This window comes from Nymphaea colorata, chromosome 1 (assembly GCF_008831285.2).
Source record: "Nymphaea colorata isolate Beijing-Zhang1983 chromosome 1, ASM883128v2, whole genome shotgun sequence".
NCBI classification, from domain to species: Eukaryota; Viridiplantae; Streptophyta; class Magnoliopsida; order Nymphaeales; family Nymphaeaceae; genus Nymphaea; species Nymphaea colorata.
Genome location: NC_045138.2, coordinates 24945067 through 24964523, shown reverse-complemented (window position 1 = coordinate 24964523; position 19457 = coordinate 24945067). Strand labels below are relative to the sequence as shown.

The 19457-nt window shown below is 38.4% G+C and overlaps 2 protein-coding genes across 8 annotated transcripts; both read left to right on the top strand.

The window, feature by feature from the left end:
- The first annotated feature begins 3605 nt into the window (after window positions 1–3605).
- On the top strand, window positions 3606–5588 carry LOC116246339 (peroxidase 42). Its single transcript, XM_031618170.2, has 4 exons — window positions 3606–3898; window positions 4011–4199; window positions 4629–4794; window positions 4906–5588. The coding sequence occupies exons 1-4, from the start codon at window positions 3668–3670 to the stop codon at window positions 5316–5318; spliced, it is 999 nt and encodes a 332-aa protein (XP_031474030.1). The 5' UTR covers window positions 3606–3667; the 3' UTR covers window positions 5319–5588.
- Window positions 5589–6886: 1298 nt separating this feature from the next.
- LOC116246282 (membrane-bound O-acyltransferase gup1) lies at window positions 6887–17621 on the top strand. 7 transcript variants are annotated; one of them, XM_031618071.2, is made up of 20 exons: window positions 6893–7283; window positions 7414–7616; window positions 7731–7801; window positions 9156–9337; window positions 9430–9478; window positions 10358–10461; window positions 10558–10622; window positions 11001–11068; window positions 11212–11325; window positions 11491–11615; window positions 11696–11747; window positions 12938–13000; window positions 13601–13710; window positions 13802–13894; window positions 14169–14250; window positions 15311–15388; window positions 16545–16620; window positions 16694–16743; window positions 16852–16923; window positions 17026–17621. In XM_031618071.2, the coding sequence occupies exons 2-19, from the start codon at window positions 7505–7507 to the stop codon at window positions 16891–16893; spliced, it is 1536 nt and encodes a 511-aa protein (XP_031473931.1). In that variant the 5' UTR covers window positions 6893–7283; window positions 7414–7504; the 3' UTR covers window positions 16894–16923; window positions 17026–17621. The 7 variants fall into 7 exon arrangements, with proteins under 7 accessions (XP_031473935.1, XP_031473933.1, XP_031473932.1 ...); XM_050075644.1 differs by having other exon boundaries at window positions 6893–7332; XM_031618075.2 differs by having other exon boundaries at window positions 6887–7616; window positions 7740–7801.
- Window positions 17622–19457: the final 1836 nt, after the last annotated feature.

Sequence of the window (19457 nt, the reverse complement as noted above, 5' to 3'; positions counted from 1 at the left end):
AACTCCGAGTCAGATCGATCCGGATCTGGATTCATCCAGGACCCGACTCTTGGACTTAAAATGAAGCGGCCAAGTTGCGCAAGACACGTGTACGGTTGATGCTAAAGGCGATGAATCTAATGGTTGAGATGGGCGGAACTCCGCGTTCGATGGGGTTCGGCAATCTGTCGTATTCTTTAGTTGGCTCACGTGATTCTGTAGTCAATGACGAAAATGGCCTCCAGGAAGTCAAGGTAAAATCTCGCCACTTTGACGATATTAGCCCTCTCTTTTCACTCGAAGTCGTCGAGCACGCGGCCCCTGTCTTTTCGGAACAAGATGGAGATGGACGGCCTAGACACTTCACCTGCCACGTGGAAGGCTAGAAGATGCCAAAAGAATTCTGAGAGCAGGGTTAACCGTGGTTAAGTTAAGGATGGGGATGAGCGATGACGTGGACGGTTGCATGATTTTCCTTGGGTGTCAGAGTCAGAGCTGTCGGTGGTCACACCGATCGTGGAAGCCAACCAAGCTCGGCTCGGCTCGGCTCGGCTCGGCTCTGCTCTGGCGGAGGCAGAGTTCAAATGAATGGGTTGGGACCCATTATGTTGTGTTGCCGTCTTTGGGTAGGTAGCTACTGCAAGGTGAAATATGTAGACATCTGATATATCAATACAGCTCTTGATTTGAATGCAACAAAAAGAAAAAGAAAAAAGAAAGAATGATAAAGAGAGAATGATCTTGAATGTAAGAAGAACAAAGAAAAAGAAAAAAGAGAAAAGAAAAAAAACTTCGAATGTAAATAATTATAAGAAATCTATATAAGACTATGTAAAAGCAAATAAACAATCCACCTCTATTAAGAGGGATCTGAAACCCCTATTTCTTTCCTTATGCCTATAAGTTCAAGATCGGTTTAGAGCATGAAATACAGTCGGTGTACCATTTGTCACCAACAAATACACTTAATTGCTTTTCAACGAAATTTTTTGTTTGATTATGATCTTAGCGTTTGTGGGCACTCTACAACTACCACTTAGCCGACATTATATGAATTCCTTGCGGACAATAATAGATGTGGCTTTATCCATGGTAGATAGAGTTGGTCTTGTTGCCTTTCATCTTTATTGGCCTTGGGTACAGGCACTTGGGTAGCCAGAACACGTGTTATCTGAACTTGAGTCGAACAGACGCGAAAATTAAGTGAGTTTCTTATCAACTCCAATTAATTGATCGAACAGCGAGAGAAATGCTCGGTGCTGCATTGTGTGGACATGATGTTCTGTTTCTCACATCAAACGCCCTCCCTTCTGAAAAATGCCAAAGGCCTGCTGACACCCTTATCACCCACAATAATGGCATCTATCTAATTGGTCCTCTCAATGGTCACGGTGGTCTCCACCAATAGTCTGGTTGCCTAAACAAAAACACAGTTTGGCCTTCTTGGATTTTAGACGCTCCTTCCCAGTTTGAAAGAGCAAAATCTAGTGATCTATTGCGTCAGCTTGTTCAAATCAAGTTGATTCTCGACAGTGGATCTAGAATATTGGTCATGTCGTCTAGTGAGTGGTAGGGCCATGGGGCTGTACATGAGCCCGAGTCGAGCTCGACTTGATTTCATACCTTCCTCGGCTCGAGCTCGAGTTGTATAAGGTCGGCTCGAGCTCGATTGATAGACTGAGTGGCAGCTCAGGCTGAACTCATTTAAGTTTGTTTACCAACTTTCCATTTAACTTGGTCTCTTTCCTTTGTTATATAAACCTAGATTATTCGAGTTTAATCGAATAGAGTTCATGTAACTCGAACTCGACTCATTTATAAGCTTGATTTTCAGTTAAACTTGAACTCAACTCGTTTAACCGAGCCAGTTTAAGGAAGAGAGTCTCTTTATACAGCCCTAGGTAGGTAGGGTTGCATGAGGTGGAGTCTCTTTCGTGTCCTATGTTCATTAATGTGATCAATGGCATCCAAAGTGCTGTTCCTGATGTTCTGTCGACCGTCACAGTTCGTCCGGCGCCATTCCCGTGCCTCCTAAAATGGCCTTTCAAGCCCCATAACCATTGCTTCGGTTCCGTTTCCGTCAACTCATCCTCTGTGGTTTACGTGTCATTGGTATTTTGGTGTCCTCTAAGCGAGGAATCCAGTCATACAACACTTGAATGAAATTGAGTAATTCAGTCGTATTGCGTTTGCAATCTCACCCTGTTTTAAGGACCAAGTTAATCTTTTCTTTCTGTGGTTCCTATTTTGTGATGTTTTGAAATAGACATGACGTTCGAAATGTCATTTGTCACAATAACTATAGTAATGAGAGAGAAATTTCATACACTAATGTAGAACCATAGAAAAATTATGTCAAATGACATTGAAATGCCATTTAGCAAAGTTGCCACATTAAAAAAAAATCTTGCGGACTACTATAAATGGAGAGAGAGACTGAACAATATGAATGGTAACAATATGTTCATAATATGAATGGTAACAATATGTTCATGTTTCATGTATCTACCTAAAAAAATGAGGTATATTCATGAAACACTTTTTAAAATGTTTGATGCATGAAATAATAACATAATGTTTTTATTCGCAAACGGCCTCTAAGGTCTCAAGTTGACAGAATATAATGTAGGAGTTCTGTCATTTTTTTTGGCTTTTTATCGTGTTTGAATGTGAATTGCAACCTTGCTGAGCACTGAACAACCGCTGTTGGGGCCTTGCAGTCGGCCATCCATTGCATCGGCAATGGATGGCATTCATCCAAAACATAAACGGTCGCCGAACTCTACAAGAGCAGTCTCCTGTTCCCCGTTCTTACAAGAGATGGGTTACAGCCCATTCAAGGGAATAAGGTTCACCTAAGGACTAGTTTGGCAATTGAAACAGTTAACAACTTGATCCCAGATACCAAAGCTTTATATTCACGCAAAGATATGATTAAAGAAAGAAAACTATGAATATAAAACCATAAACAAGCAGATGAAGACGGCAGTGGAGTGCAACTACAGCCGGTTAATAGGACGGCAGTGGAGTGCAACTACAGCCGGTTAATAGAAGATATTATTTCTTCCGCAACTTACAAACTTCACCAACTTCAAGTTTGTATCATCAATTAGGAAACAAAACTGTACAAATTTAAGCCGTACCTATTGGCCTAAATATTGGCTTGGCATGTGCAGTTGAGGATCATTTATGGAGTAAGCCGATCGAGCCTTCTTCTTCAGCTCAAGTAGGTCTCAGTAGCCGCAGAGGGAAAATAGTGCAGTGATGCTGACAAGAAAAGGACATCGTTTTCCGCTGAGGAGGAATCTCGTTTTCTCTGTAACTTAAAAAATGAGCCTCATATTTCTGAATTATTTGATGTGAACTCAACTTCAAGCGACCACTACAGATAAGGATCGTAGATGGTGTTTTGCCAAGTTGAAAGTATTTGTTCATTTCTTCAGCGGATGTTACGGTCATTTACTCACTTGCTGTCTCAGTTTTTAACCTAAGGGGAAATGGTTGGATTCCATTGAACTCGACCTGAGGATAAAATTCCATAAAAGATGGATGGGTATTGAAACTTTCCTTTTCTTTATATTTTAATGCCCATGTGCTCCCTTTAACATCCTTTCTCTTTATTTAAGAGGGGAGGGTGAACACTTCTGAGCACCCCAACATCTTGGCACTGTGAATTGGAGTAGCCAAGATGGGTTGTAGGGTACTCTTCTTTCTCTGCTTCCTCTTCATCGTTTCCACCCTTTCGCCATCATCACTCAGCCTTGCAGATGGGGACTCAGGCCTGGTCATGAACTTCTACAAGGATTCCTGCCCTCAGGCAGAGGAGATCATCACCGAGCAGGTCAAGCTGCTGTATAAGCGCCACAAGAACACTGCGTTCTCATGGCTGAGGAACATTTTCCATGACTGTGCTGTTCAGGTGATTCTGCTTTTTCTTCTTTCTTCTCTGTTTTCGTAGCATTGCTTCTCTGCATGTTGATGAAGCTGATGGTTTTCTGTTTTTCTTTGGTTGGTGGGTTTGTGGCATGTAGTCATGTGATGCCTCCCTGCTGTTGGACTCAACAAGGAGGACTCTTTCAGAGAAAGAGGCAGACAAGAGCTTCGGAATGAGAAACTTCAGGTACATTGAGGACATTAAGGCAGCAGTAGAGAGGGAGTGCCCCGGTGTGGTGTCTTGTGCTGATATCTTGGTCTTGTCTGGAAGAGATGGGATTGTGGCGGTAATACAAGCTCTATTCATTTTTTCACTATTAATGTTACCCTTTTTGCTCTATATTAGATGTTAAGTGCCCAATCTTTCAGTTCACCATTATCTTATTTTTCTTAAACCTTTTCTTAAAGTTCTGGTGTTTTCAGCAGCATCACCATTTCGTAGGCCGGGTTGCTGTCAAAGTCTTTTCTTGTTCATCTTCCTGTTTGGTTTTTCTCATCTTCTGAGGTCAAATGAAATTTCATTTCCGATCTGCGCCTAAGCTTGGCTATTCTTAATCATTTTCCAAATGATGATATTATCACTTTCTCTATGTAGATCCCTGCTTTTTTGTGCATGGCTTCAGTAGACTAGTTACTGTACATACTGTAGAGTAAGAATCTAAATTACCAATGACGATTTGTCTGAATCTGACAAACTTGTTGGCTTTCTCCCTTAGTTGGGTGGACCTTACATCCCTCTCAAAACAGGAAGGAGAGACGGTAGAAAGAGCAGGGTCGATGTGTTGGACGAGTACCTTCCTGAGCACAATGATAGCATTTCTTCTGTGCTTGAGAAGTTTCAGGCCATTGGCATCGACACCCCTGGGGTTGTCGCCCTACTTGGTACGTTTTCACACATTACACTTAGCAGCAGACCAAATTCAAAGAGAGAAAAAGGAAACAAGCTCACCCATTTTCCATGACCACTAATCTTCCATCTCTTGTCTTGTGCAGGTGCTCACAGTGTAGGGAGGACACACTGTGTGAAACTGGTTGACAGGCTCTACCCTGAGGTTGATCCAAGGCTGAACCCAGACCATGTCCCTCACATGCTCAAGAAGTGCCCTGACCAAATTCCAAACCCGAAGGCTGTACAGTATGTAAGAAACGACAGAGGAACACCCATGAAGTTAGACAACAACTATTACAGAAACATTCTGGACAACAAGGGTCTGATGCTCGTTGATCACCAACTTGCTCATGACAAGAGGACCAAGCCCTATGTGAAGAAGATGGCGAAGAGCCAGGACTACTTCTTCCAGGAATTCTCAAGGGCAATCACAATCCTTTCTGAGAACAACCCTCTCACTGGCAGCAAGGGGGAGATCAGAAGGCAATGCAACTTGGCCAACAAGCATCATGATTAGAACCTCCATGAAAGTGATCACGAGAAAAAGGAAAAGAAGGTGTTGGTGTTGCGTGCTCTTTGTTTTTGTTTTCTTTTTCCCTTTCTTAGTGAGAAAGTGCTGTGGCAGTGGGATATGATGGGGGTGGTTGTTGATGATGATGATGTCCTGTGCATTATGCATGATGATGATGTAGTAGTAGTTTTTGTGAATGATGTGGCATGGCCCAGCTTTGCTTTCCCATGTACTGCTTCACATAATAATACATAGATGGGCGTCCTCTCGTGACCATGTACAGCCATGCATCTCTTTCTCATGCTCTGTGATCTCAAAATTTGGGCCAACAAGACGAACGATGCGGGACGTTCCATGCATAGGGAACAGAAGCCATGAATTTCAACGGCAAATTCAAGAAATAAGTGCGACGATTAAACAAATGGCTTCATAATTCAATGGCCAGAATCGAAGATATTTTTTTCGTATCAATTATTTCATGAGTAGGCATAAAAATAATCCCCAAGAAATTTCGCAACCAAGTTAACTGTGACGTACGCAACTGTGCGTCCTGCTTCTCGCCAGAGTTGTATGGTTTTGAGTTCAAACACGAGGATACTAATGAACCCCGGCTACCTTCAGACCGTGCCGGGCTGGTTAGGCTCATATCTCTGAAAGCCATGCCAAAATCAAATTATGTGAATCTAAGGTGCTCTTTTTTTGTGATGATATATGGATCCAAGTTGTGTTCACAATATAAATAGCAGGTATTTGTTTCAAATCGAGATTGACAGTGGTATATCACCTAAAAGAGCCCCATAAAAATTATTTATTTTATATTGATACATTCAAATTTTTACTTACTTATATATAGTGGTGTCTTTAAACATACTATGTTTTTTGTGTTTAGGGAGTAGCGCAGCTGTTCAATTGGTGGGCCGGTGAAAGTCTAATTGTTAGTTCAATGCTTGATGAACTAGATGTGTGATACTCTAATTAATGAATGTACTATTCTTTACCTAAATCTCAAAGCAACCATAAACCACGACCTTCATTCCGTGTCCTCAAAAGAGACTAATGTTCTTGAATTAGTGCCCCCTCAACCTAAGTTTCTTGGCTCCACACATGGATTCAAATGCTGCCAATGAAGCATGGATCGGTGGTTTGACGAGCCTTGTAGTTTATGGTCTTCAAACATGAGATTTAAAATCCTTGTTAAAAAAACATGAATGTAACTGCTGCTGCACAATGAATGGAGTCAATTGGCGCTAACTTGCTCGAAAAAGCTTGAGTGAAACTTATGACCAAAATGTCAAACTAAGTCGAGTTCGAGTTAATTGGGCTCATTTAAACTCAGTTTAATTCAACTACTGACCAATTCGTCGTAATTGAATTAATTAAACGAGCGAACAAGTTAAATGATTTAAACTAAATGAGACAAGTAAACATAAACGCGTTATAGGATTTAAGCAAGTCGAGCTTGAGCTTGTTGATACTGTTGAATTGATTTTGAGCCTATGGAACTCAGACTCGAGTTGTTACCGTGTTACCTGAAGTGGGCGAAGTTTAGCACGGTGGTGCCACCAGTGGACTCTACGTCTAGAAGGACACAAAATTTTGAGGTTTCGTTTGTTTCTACCACTTTCTCGTGGAAATGCTGGACTTTCCCAGGAAAATAGCTGTTTTTTCCCAGGCCGTGTGCTGAAGCTAAATTCTTCCCGAAGGCAGGTCATTTTGATGAGAGAGTAGGGTTACAGTTTCCTACGTTCCAACTATATTCCCTCCGTGAATATTAGGAACAATAGTAATAGGTGTTGTTCGTCAAAGCAGATCATTTCCGTCCTGCAGCATTGTTCGTCAAAGCATTCTCAATTTCTTACTCGTCTGTAGCGACGTATTCCGTTGGGGATAGGCAGGAGAAGACCCGGTCCGCCGGAAGCCGCTTCAGATTGGATTCATAACCTTGCGCCAACCATTTGATGAAATGTCAAGGCAGGCATCGAGTCCCTTTTTCAATCTTGTCCTGAGCCCCATGGATTTGGTAATGACAGATCCGAATGCAATCCAACTCGTTGGCAGAGGTAACTGATTTCTCTTGCTCCATTTTCTTGAATCTGGTCAGAACCGATTCATCGAAACTTGGGAAGGTAAGGTGTAACCAGCGGAGGAATTGAGAACGAACGAACACGAAGATTTCATAATTTGGAGAGAAGATGGCAATTGACGGTTGGGTTTCTTGGAAGTTCGTGGAACCGACGGGCCTTGTACTCTATGCTGTTGCGTTCTACATAGTGATCATCCAACGGTCGTTGAGACTCTCTCATGGTGGGTCCCTTCCCTTCCTACCCTGTTCTTTATCCTTTATTTCTTAGTTGAGCATACTGGCTACTTTAATGGTCTTTCCCATTCTCGTTGTGACTTCATCTTAGTTTTTGTCAGATTATACAGATTATTCGAGCTCAAGAAGACTTGTTGGTCTTCGAGAAGGATGGATGGGACATCGATTGAATGTACTTCAACTACCCTTCTTTCTTCCTTGTTTTTCTTTTTGGTTCTTTCCGTTCTTTTTGTGAGTCAGAGGATATCTGAATGTCATGGAATAGGGTAAAAGAAAGGCACGAGACCTTAAGTTTAACTCGTTACATGTCTGGACTTCGTTTTCTTTGCTTGAAAGATGAATAGTTTGATTTGGGCTGTGCCTCTTATGTATTTTATAAGGATATAGGTCAAGAATAACGCTATCGAAAATGTGGGTTACTCAGAATAGATGGTTGCTCCATAATTAGGATGCTGATTTCTTGTTCGTTGCTCGATATTTATGCGTGGAGGAACGGAGCTATGGTGTGCTCCAGACATCATATGACTGCATGCTGATGTAAAGATGAGTTGCTACCTTGCAGTTCTTACATGCTGACGAGTATTTCAACTTGCAAATTTATACCCTTCCTGTTTGACATCAAATGTCATTTAAATCTAAGGAAGATATGTATAATTGAATAATCTGGAAACGTTGGACAAGTAAAATAAAGAACTTTGGGTGTTGATTGATTTGCAAAGTTCCAGAATGTGTTTCTCTTTCAAGTTTCAACCTTGTTGTCTACTATGTCACATGGGCACGAGTGCGGGTTCGGGTGGGGTTGCGGGTATGGGTGCAGATAAAATTCAAAATCATGGGTACACAGGTACGGCTGGCCTTACATAATACACACACACACACACACACTGACACAAAAAATATGGAAAAAGACATTCATTAATATTACAATCCAATACAATGCATATAATTATATTGTAATGTATTGAATATATAAATTCTATGTTGTATATTGAACATATAATTACAGATACAACAATACACGGGTGAGCCTGTGCCCCTGAAGTGTCGGAGGCATGTCCGTACCCGCACCCGTGTTCAGGCGAGTCGACATCGACACTTCAGGTGCACAGGTGCACCTGTGTATCAGAGGTTGTCTGTGTCTATCTCATCTTCCTCTTGGACAGCTTTGCACTTATGCCATCTGCATCAATGTAATCGATGCCCTGGCACTGAGACATGTACCAAACATAGGAATGGGTTTGATTGAACTATCACAAGTTATCATTGTCTCTAAGGCTCTAAGCATATCAGTAGAAGGTCAAACTTGAAACTGAATGTTATGGAACTGCCAGAATTATCTGTCTCTGAGCATATCACTGATTCACTAGAAGTTCAAACTCCAGAATGAATGTTACATGCTAATATGTGAAAAAACTAAAGGCATGTTGGTAGGCTGTCTTCTGCTGTTCTTTCATGAAATTGTCGAACTTGGCTAGGTTGTATGCACTTTAAGTTAGTAAATTTACCTAAGTTCATTACTTTTGTAGGACCTTTCTGATAGCCAATGGAGGAATTTTCGTGAGAATTTGGCTATTCTTACAATTGTATTTGGAGTGTTTACGCTTCTGGCATATCTCTTGAGAAAGAAGCTGCACCTAAAATGGAGAGGCATGTCAATTGTTTGGCTCTTACTCTCCTTGAGTTATATATCTTATCTACATGGTGCTTGGTATGAAGTTACTTTTGTGGTACTTGTCTTCAAGTAAGTTCTCATTTTCTTGTTACTCATAATTGGTCTAAACTTTCTTTGTCAATTTGCAGTGTCATATTTATCCTTGCTATTGCAACATTGAACTTCTTGTTGGTAAAGGTGTGTTAGTCTCTTCCATTGTAGGGACAGCTTTTTTATTCTTCTGCAGTTGAATGGTGAAGTTACCAATAAAAGGATGTGAAAAATAGATGAAGAGGGCAACAATGCCATCTTAAAATGTAAATTTTTTGATGGCTTTCACAAAAAGGAGGTTCTGATGTACTTATTTGAGGTTTTCTATTGTGGCCAAAATCTTCATGTTATGGCCTCAAATTTTTGGTGGTGTGTGTTTCTTTTTCAATCGATTTATATAATTACAAGTTTTTGGAAAAGCTCTTAATCTTCCATATGGGTGCATCATACTTAAATATTACTTATGTCATGAGATTGTTATCTACAAATTTGGTGTGCTTAACTATGTTTCTTGTACATTATAGCGTATCAATTGCATAAGTTTTATAGGTGGACAGATTCAGATTAAACCTTAGTATTTCAAACTTTTGAATTTTGACATTGCAATACAGATAAAACTTTAAAAAGTATGATGCTACACATCTTCCTCCTACTCTTTTGTCTGCTTGCAAATAATATATTCTTATTTTTGTCCTAAATGAGAATCTATGACCCACCATTTTTTACTCCTTTCCATCTTCACCAAGTCAGCAATAATATCATTACTTAAAAAGTAAACTAGGATATTTTATTTTTCAGCTGATTTCAAACGTTTATAAAGAAAAGAATGTCATAGTGATTTTGGACTTTGTAATTTCTCTAGAATACACCATTAGTATATCACTAGATTTTCGTGTATCAATTAGCTAGTAAACAAATTAATCTAGCCAAGGAAGTGCCCCACCTTCCCTTCCCATCTTTGAAACAAAAAAAAAAAAAAGCTTAGGATTTAATTTTCTAATTAGTTAACTTTGTTCTTTTTTGCAGATATTTTTGAAATCTGTGTACTTTTCATTTGTAATTTGGTCATTCAACATTTTGGTTCTTCTTTGTAATCGCGTTTACGAAGGATATTCATTTTCCTGGTTTGGGTAAGTCAACTGAAGCCTTTATATTCCTATCTTTTAGTTTCCATGAGTGGATTTTGTTTTACTGGACCAATTATATATTGCAATGAATTTTGTCAGAGAAGGTTTGGCATTCTTGGATGGCTATCGTGGTACATTCAGGTGGCAAATTTGCTTCAATCTTGGTAATCCATTCATCTCTTCAGAATAATTATATGTTCCTCTATTCACTTTACGATTTGTATATCTTGTAACGGCATGTGTCTGTATGTCACTTTCCATCACCATGACACTGTTCTTGCTGTTCTGTTGGGTACAAATTTACATTTTATGCTCATTCATATTTTCTAGTTTGTTACAGTTCTGTGGGAAATACCTCTCTTCCAATCAGTATCATTTGTTTTCCAAAAAAATGTCTGTTTTCATTTTAAGAAGGAAAATTTGATACATGTGCATGTAAGTGTCTGTGTATCATAATGAACGTATCTCTTGATCAATGTAATGAAAAAATTATTAAACTTAAACTTTTTGTGTGTATTTTCATTTTTATATAATTATTGCAGTGATCTTGCGAATGATCAGCTTTGCATACGATCATTACTGGGCTCACACTAGTTGTGTTGATCAAAAGGTAAATGTCAATGTTATATTCGGTACTTCTGTCTTACTCTTGCTGCCTTAAAAGATATGCAAATATGCTGATCTACTTAGATTCCTTTTACTTGGCTGGATATGTTTAACTTCTAAGTCTTCTTCTTTTCTGTTATATAATAGGAGAAGAGTGTCTATGGAGAGAGATTCTCATTCGAGACATATCTATGTTATTTGATATATGCACCCCTCTACATTGCTGGTCCGATTATAAGCTTCAATTCTTTCTCGTCACAGGTTGTTTGTGATCCTTTTTTTCTATCGTTGTCTCTAAATATCTCAATATCATGTATTGATCCGTTCAGAAGATGGTGCAGTTTGGTTCTTTTTGAGACTTAATGTAAAAGTCATTGAATAGACCATCTCTTTGATTTTTAAACCAATGCTCCATTTTCTTGGCAGTTGGATGTCCCTAACAAGAATTATTCAGCTGGCAGAGTGGCTTGGTACTGTATCCGTTGGATACTCAGTCTGTTCCTTATGGAGTTGATGACACATTTTTTCTATTACAATGCCTTTGCAATTAGGTAATATCTGGATTCAATGATGAACTTCTTCTCTTCATTATTGATAAAAACTTAAGTCATTTTCTTTTTGTAATCTTCAGTGGCTTGTGGACGTACCTCTCACCATTGGAAGTTTTCATTGTTGGATATGGGGTAAGTAGATCTCTGTTGTATAAATGATTTTGTATATCTAGGTTCCAGAGGACCAAACAGCAAAGTCCCTGATGCATGGAGACTTTTGTTAGCTTAAGTGCTAGGCATGATGGGGATTTCATGTTTTATCACTTCTATTTGATAATGCATGCTAAATACAAAGAATTCATTGAATAAACGATTATGTGTAAATAATTGTTATCTTGTGAACACTAAGATACTTGTTTGTTATTTTACGTTTTGTGAGCTTTATAGCAGCTGACATCTTAAGATCAACATAAGGGGCAATACATATTTTAAAACCCAGGGCTCAACTCAGAGTTGATTGACACGTGACTTGCCCAGTTAACTTGGTGACTGCTGTGGTTTTGACAAATTCATTTTTCACAGTGTATATATATATATATATATATATATATATATATATATATATATATGTATGTATATATGTATGTATATGTATAATGTGTAAATGACTTTGGCAATGCTTGTCTTGTGAATGTGGTTTCTATATTGTTCCTTTCTTCTGTCAATACAAACATTTTGATGGAACGTGAGAATGCATAAATAGTGTTAGAGCACGACTGTTGTAACCTACCAGATCATTTAAAACTGTGCCTCTCTCAGCCTTGTTTCCAATTTCCTGTCTGACTTTATATGAAAAGCGATTCATTAAAGAATGCCAAAGTTGGGTTTGATGCCACTTTCTGAAGACTAGGAACTTGAAAGTTGAAATATATGGCAAGAGCAAACTTGTACAATATGGCTGCTACATGGTACAATGAAATACAGGAGCCATGCTACATGACAATCTTGATTACACACCTTTCTAACATGGATTATCTTAGCATATGGCCTGGTAGCTGATATAATGAACGTGGTGTGTGAGACGGAACACCTTCTAGAGCATGTAAAGATGTTCACATTTTACCTTTCTGGATTTGATGACTTTGTTTTAATTGACTGCCTACTTTCGTTGCTTATTAAGCTGTTGAGTTTTTTTTTCCGCTTATATTTTTGTGTTTTCAATTTTCTCCTTTCAATTTTTTATTTTAAAGAGCCTCTTCTGTAAGTTGAAACATGTAGACATAGCAATCAAATGCCCGTGTGTATCTATTTGATAATCACTTTTGTGCTTTTTCTGCACCATGTTTGCATTGCTGATTTGTCTGTTTCTACTCACAATGCAGGTCTTGAACTTCATGTGGTTGAAATTCTTTCTTATTTGGCGCTATTTCCGATTTTGGGCATTGGTATGATTAACACTACTGTTTTATGCCTTTTACAGTATCTTGTACAGTAATATGCTTACTTCTGTTGGGGGGAAATGCCGTGATCATGCATTTGACCATTCCATCAACCCACTTAAATGCAAATATGGGTGACTTGGTGAAACAAAGTGGTTGTGAAGCATGTTTATTTTCATGGCATTGCAGGGTCCTGATAGGGAAATACTCATAGTACATGAATAAGCATGTCCTATATAGAATGCTTACTTTCGCATCCAATGTGCATGTTGAAGTCGGAAACAACTCCATCAAATTTGTCCCCATTGAGCGCTGATACTCCTTTCTGCACCTTCTCTGTCTTGCTTTGTGAGTAATATTATTAATATTGCATTCACACACACACGTTATGCAACCCACATGCAACAATGGTGCACATGCATGCAGCCACAGCACACACACACACACACACGCACATACACACACACACACATCATATGAAGATGATAGGATATTTGTGGATGCAGAACATCGGTCTAACTATAAGCTTTATGTTTTATGTTTTGACTTTAACAAATAAACCTTAAAGCTCCTAATAACTAATCCAATTATTTTTCTTGATTGCAGGTAGGAGGCATTGAAGCTCCTGAGAATATGCCTAGGTGTATCAATAACTGCTACAGTTTGGAAACATTTTGGAAATCTTGGCATGCATCTTTTAATAAATGGCTAGTTAGGTGCAAACCTATATCTCTGGTTATTAAGATTCTAGTCTCTGTCATTTTAAAGTATCCTTATAATTCATGTTGACATATTTTAACTTTGTAGATATATGTACATTCCCCTTGGTGGATCAAAAAGAAAGTTGCTGAATGTGTGGGTTATTTTCACATTTGTTGCAATATGGCATGACCTGGAATGGTAGGTTTTTTTAGTTGTTACCAATCCCCATGTCAAAATTTCATGCTTTGTCCTTTCTTTTATATGTTTATTGTGCTTCTGAAATCAATGTACCATTTATGAACCTACACAACTAAAGTGTGTGTATCAGGAAATTCATCGGATGCTGTTGTTAGGTGACATCAGCATCCACATGCTGTGAAATATAGAAGAATTTGTGGTGCTTTGTCCATTTTGAATTGAAACATTTTCTGATATTGCTTTGTTGTTTGCTTGGCTTTTCATTTCTTGCCAGGAAGCTGATTTCTTGGGCATGGTTAACGTGTCTGTTTTTTGTGCCTGAGATCATAGCAAAGTCAGTGCTGAATTCTTTCCAGGTAGACATTTTTTTCTTCACCTTTCGTTCTATTTGTGTGGCTTATTCTTTCCTCTGAATTTGACATACCAACCAATATTAGTTAGTTATTTCTTGGCAAGGAATATCTTATATTTTAGTAGATTTTTTGATGTAAGACAAATGCAGATCGGCAGTAAACTTTAGCAACCTTTTTGTTGCAAAAATATAAACAGTAAAATTTTCTCTAAATAATGAAAGAAATAATAAAAGTTTCTCTATGTAACGATTTCTGTTGAAACATCATAATGTTGTCATGCTTCTAGTTATTGTACTGACATCATGTTAATGTTATGCAACTCTGCACTTTTAGAGGTTGTTACAAGGTTTAATGTTGCAGTGTTTTCAGCATGTTTGTCATATTGGGAACTGTTCATAGTATAGCAGATTGGCCTATATAGTTAGACTTGAATGTATGAAAAATAACAGTTGAGCATATCAGAGAACAAAAAAAATCATGTAAATAGGACTGTGTTATAGGATCAACCATATTTACCTGATATAAGTTCATATCTTATATCATATGTGAGAAGATACACTACCTAAGTGCATAGCCAGAAAACATAAGAAAGATATCCTGCATGTCTTTGCAGAATGTATAGGGTTGTTGAGTAGATTAAATTCATTCTCAGAATAGGATCTGTTAAAAGATTAAAGAAATTAGGGAGAATGGAGAAGATAATAAACCAACAGCAGTGGGCAAAGGAATAAATGTTTTCAGGATGAGCAGCTGTCAAACCTTCTGGTATCCTACAACCTGTATTAAAAGGTCAACAGCGTGTAAAAGAATTGCCCCACATAAATGAGTTTTATATGATCAATCCAGTACGTCCGGTTAGCTCAGCTAAGAAGAAAATGTCCTTAGAACATTTTATTGATGATTTATTTCAGTTTATGATGTTATTTCCTGAAACGGTGATGTGACTACATTTATAAGTCTGCAGTTGAATGCTTTGTTTTCTCAGTTGGACTTCTTATTTTTCCCTTGGTTTAAAATGCAAGTTTTCTTGAAGGCTAATTGTGCTTATTTCTGCAACTGTTAGCCAAGGGATGCTTTTGGCCAGTTCATCCTACGAGAAATCAGTGCAATTTGTGGTGCTGTTACAATTTCTTGCCTTATGGTATGCCTTCTCATGTGATGCTTTACTGGAAATGTACTTTCAAAAGATTATGAAGTTGCTACTGTAAACAAGGAAATATTTAGGTAGCGTGGCAAGTTCTGATAGTTTTTTCATCAATCAATTATTCTTGTGGAAGCATGCCTGGTTAAATTTGTCCAGTAAATTGTCTTTATCAAATCTCTTCGTCATATGTCCTTGAGCAATCACAATCATAATTTCTGGAATGTCTGGAATTTAAATTTTTAACTGATATACAAGCAGGTCTTTCAAGCCTTGGACAATTTAGTGCATTTGGACTATCTAGCTTAAAACTTTTTAACTTTTGGGATGCAAAAACCTCCTTTTAAGATAAATTATTCAAAACCTTGAGATTTAGACAATTAGCAATATGCTCCTCCAAAATTAAGGGTGGGCATCGGGCCGGGCCGGTGAGCCCGGGTCTCGGCCCGGCCCGGCCCATTTAAAATTTAAAAATAAAATTTTAATTATATTTTTTAAATATAAAATATATTTATTAATAATAAATATATATTATTAAAACAAAAAAATAAAAAAAATCATTTTTTTAATCTAAACAGGCCGGGCCGGTCTATTGGGCCAGGGCCAGGTTTTTCCATGCCCAGGCCCGGCGGCGGCCCGGCCCGACGCCCACCCTTATTTATGATCCACGGTTGGATTGCTCTATCCTTGTTATATTATAATAATGAACCAATCAATATTTAGATTAAAAAGTCAAGAAGCTTTTTTTTTTAGTGATGCGGATTAAGTTGATTAGTTGATATATGACGCCATAGAGCAGGCAAGACAGCCTGGATGTTCCCCTCTCTGGTCTCCTTGCTCTTGTGGTGTATTCATGATTATAGATGACCTTAAGTATGGTATACTTCGTTTGTAAGCAAGGTCAACTTTGTACTTAATTTTGGAGGAGCATATTGCTAATTGTCTGCAAAAAAAGATATGAGGAAAAAGGGCTTGTTTTATTTTGACATTTTGTATTTTCTTCTACTGTTGAAATTTTATGTCACTGATACCCAGAAATTCCTATTGGTAGTGCTCTCAATTGTCCCAGTAATGTTTCCATTATTATGATTTATAAGAGATGTCTAAAGACTGTAGTTCAACTTTGGCCTTTCCGCTGAACTGCTGAAAATTGTAGATTGCAAACCTCGTTGGTTATGTCATTGGGCCATCTGGAGTGGACTGGTTGATTTCTAGAATGCTGAGGAAAGATGGTATGGCAACTTACTTTCTTAATTTCATTAAGTGGATGCAGCATTAACTCATATTATGCTCATCATTTTGCAGGGCTGCCTACAGTTTTTGGCATTTTCCTGTCATTTTACGTAGGGACAAAGGTATGATCTATGGCTTTCGTGCGATTGCGTAAATGTTACAGTTTCTCTTGCCATCATACGCATGACTTTCAGCTATTTTTATTTCTCAACATGCTTGTCCTTTTGCAGCTTATGTTCTATATCCGTGATGCAAGGAGTAACCATCCATGAATATGGTAGGACAAGATGCTTGCTAACACGGTATCTTTGCTTTTGAAACCACACATAATTTCTTTGTTATGTACGTGACTGTTCTTTAGTTTTAAATCTAAGTCTTGGCTGTTTTGTTTATTTTTCGGTCAGTCAAAATGGAAGAATGTTTTCAGTTAATTCTTCTGTGGCGCGAAGTAGAAGTTTCCGCTGTGACAGATTTTTTAGATGCATGCAACTATGTCTATGATCTTATGGAAGGCTGTGACAGCATGTGGGGATCTACCAGAGCTATGGGAGCTTGAGGCACAATTGCGGTTGGTATAGTTTCTTTATCTCCAAGGAAAACTTCATAATAGCAACTGAGAGATGAAAACCAAAAGCGGGGAGGAGAGCTTTTGACTCATGACAATCGATGCCATCCTTTATTTTGTTGGAATAAGACAGCTGATAGTGGGACTCCATCATGCAGCTTAAAGAAATCAGAGTGATTCAAACTTTATTGCGGCATTAGTTGTAGATATGTTTTGTAAGAGCATGCTTTTATAAACAACAGGTGCAACTTCTGTCTTTGTTGGACATGTTGCCTGTTTCTTGTGGAATGTCGTCAACGTTATTCACTTTCTTGACAAGATTGTAATCGGGCAGCAACTTGACAAGGAAAACGATCATTTCTTTTTCCTTTTGAAGTACTTTAGACTACCTGCCCAGCTTATTAGCAATTGCAAACCTGCGGTCTTAGTTGTTAATTGATACTTTGTTTAATCAGCGTAAACATAATTTTCGATTCTAATTCAGAGAAGGGAATGACTTCCTTGTCGAGTAATAAATGCAAAACCAATCAAGGAGCAGGAAAACCTTGTTCTTAAAATTGACTTGAATAGGCCAATTAGAATTGGACTCGATACAGATCAATTCAATTGCGTTGCCATCTCTATGGCTTCACATGTCATGTTTTGTTACACTATTTTTTTTATTATCCTCAATAATTTTTTCTTACTTTTCAAACAAATGTTCGCCTTCTGATGTTGGAAGATACAAATATATTACGATGAATTTATACGGAATCGAAAGTGATTTTGCAATGGTTTTGTTTGACCGATCCATTGAACAGTCCTGCTACCTTATTCGGTCCAGAACCAATTCTAATATCACTAAGTAAAAGCTTACAATGCTTTGCAGTAAATGAAGGAAAAATAATAAGAGAGAGAGAGAGAGAGAGAGAGAGAGAGAGAGAGAGAGAGAGAGAGAGAGAGAGAGGCGTTATTTTCACATGCAACTAATAGTTTAATAGCACAATCAAACCGTTAGGCTTTGCCAATTACAACCCACCGGGTTCTTTTTTGTAGATTGTGATATGCAGAGAGAAACAGCAACACAGATGCACACATCGTGCTTCGCAACAGTTTGGTAAGTGATTTGCTGAAATTTTTAGATAAAAGTTATCCCACGATGCTCGTAACATTCTTTTGAAGATCCTTGCCACTTGGCTGTCCACATTAAGGCTGAGACTGATCATCATATTTTGCAACGCTAGGGGCTTTATGATATCCAAGTGCAGTCTGGTAAAGCCAAGCACAAAGCAGTTGGATTATGGTAAACAGAAGATGGAAAATGTTGGTTTGGTGCACATGGAGGGAAGGCAGTGTAACGAGCAAAGTGGCCAACAAGGACTGGAAAGTGTGAAGCTCTGGCTGCATCATAACCACATGAGAGTCGTGATTTATGACCCACTGGATTGTGGATCGGCATATGTTGCGCCGTAGAAATAACGTTCAGAGGGTTACAAGAATACCGATATCGAAAAGTGGAGACAGAGGAGCTTGAAGGATGAATTTATGGCTTATGTGTATCTTGAATTTTAGTGATCAGGACTCTTCGTCTTTCTGAAGTCGTTTTCATTGCTGAAGTCCTTCTACGCCATTGTCATCCTGTGTAGAATCATTGATGCAGTCATGCGTGTCCTGACATTCATTCTCAACAACATCATAATCCATAATTCTATCTATATCCGTTGGCATCTCACCCCTACACATCTAATTTACAATTGTATGATCTTCTTCCATTGTTTTAACTGCATTGATAGGAGCATGTTGCTTCCTGGAATCTGGGGCCATGTGCATTTTTTTCTTGTAATGTTCAACGTCAGCAATCTTCGCCTCTGTTTTCTGTCTGTTGATCATTTTAGCAGCGACAAGACCTAGAAAAGTTTTATAATTAATATTTAATACCATTAAGACAAAGACACATAATGAACATTGTACAAGTAATATACTGCAGGGACAGAAAAATTCATTTAAGACAGTTCCAACATTTGCTTTCACGTTTTTCATCATAGCGGTCGTTGGCATGAATGGTGCTGTTAACAAGCTACTTACCCAATGAGTTACGGAGGAAGAAAGACTCTCCATTTTTTGCAATTGAGCTTGCCATAAAGATATACGCTACAAACTTCTGCAACGCTAAGTTCGTTTCTGTTTTCATCACTTTGTCTTGCATTAGTTGATCCATCGGGTGGATGATTCGGAGGAAGTATAGAACTGGCACCCCATCGAAAAGTTTGGCAATTTTTGGCAAGGGAAGTT

Bases quoted from the DNA above. Each gene is read 5' to 3' on its own strand.
- LOC116246339 (XM_031618170.2), top strand. From the start codon at position 3,668: ATGGGTTGTAGGGTACTCTTCTTTCTCTGCTTCCTCTTCATCGTTTCC. The intron at 4,200-4,628 runs GTAATACAAGCT...TTTCTCCCTTAG, and splicing joins GAAGAGATGGGATTGTGGCG to TTGGGTGGACCTTACATCCC. The intron at 4,795-4,905 runs GTACGTTTTCAC...TGTCTTGTGCAG, and splicing joins TGGGGTTGTCGCCCTACTTG to GTGCTCACAGTGTAGGGAGG.
- LOC116246282 (XM_031618073.2), top strand. From the start codon at position 7,505: ATGGCAATTGACGGTTGGGTTTCTTGGAAGTTCGTGGAACCGACGGGC. The intron at 11,748-12,937 runs GTAAGTAGATCT...CTCACAATGCAG, and splicing joins TTTTCATTGTTGGATATGGG to GTCTTGAACTTCATGTGGTT. The intron at 16,621-16,693 runs GTATGGCAACTT...ATCATTTTGCAG, and splicing joins TAGAATGCTGAGGAAAGATG to GGCTGCCTACAGTTTTTGGC.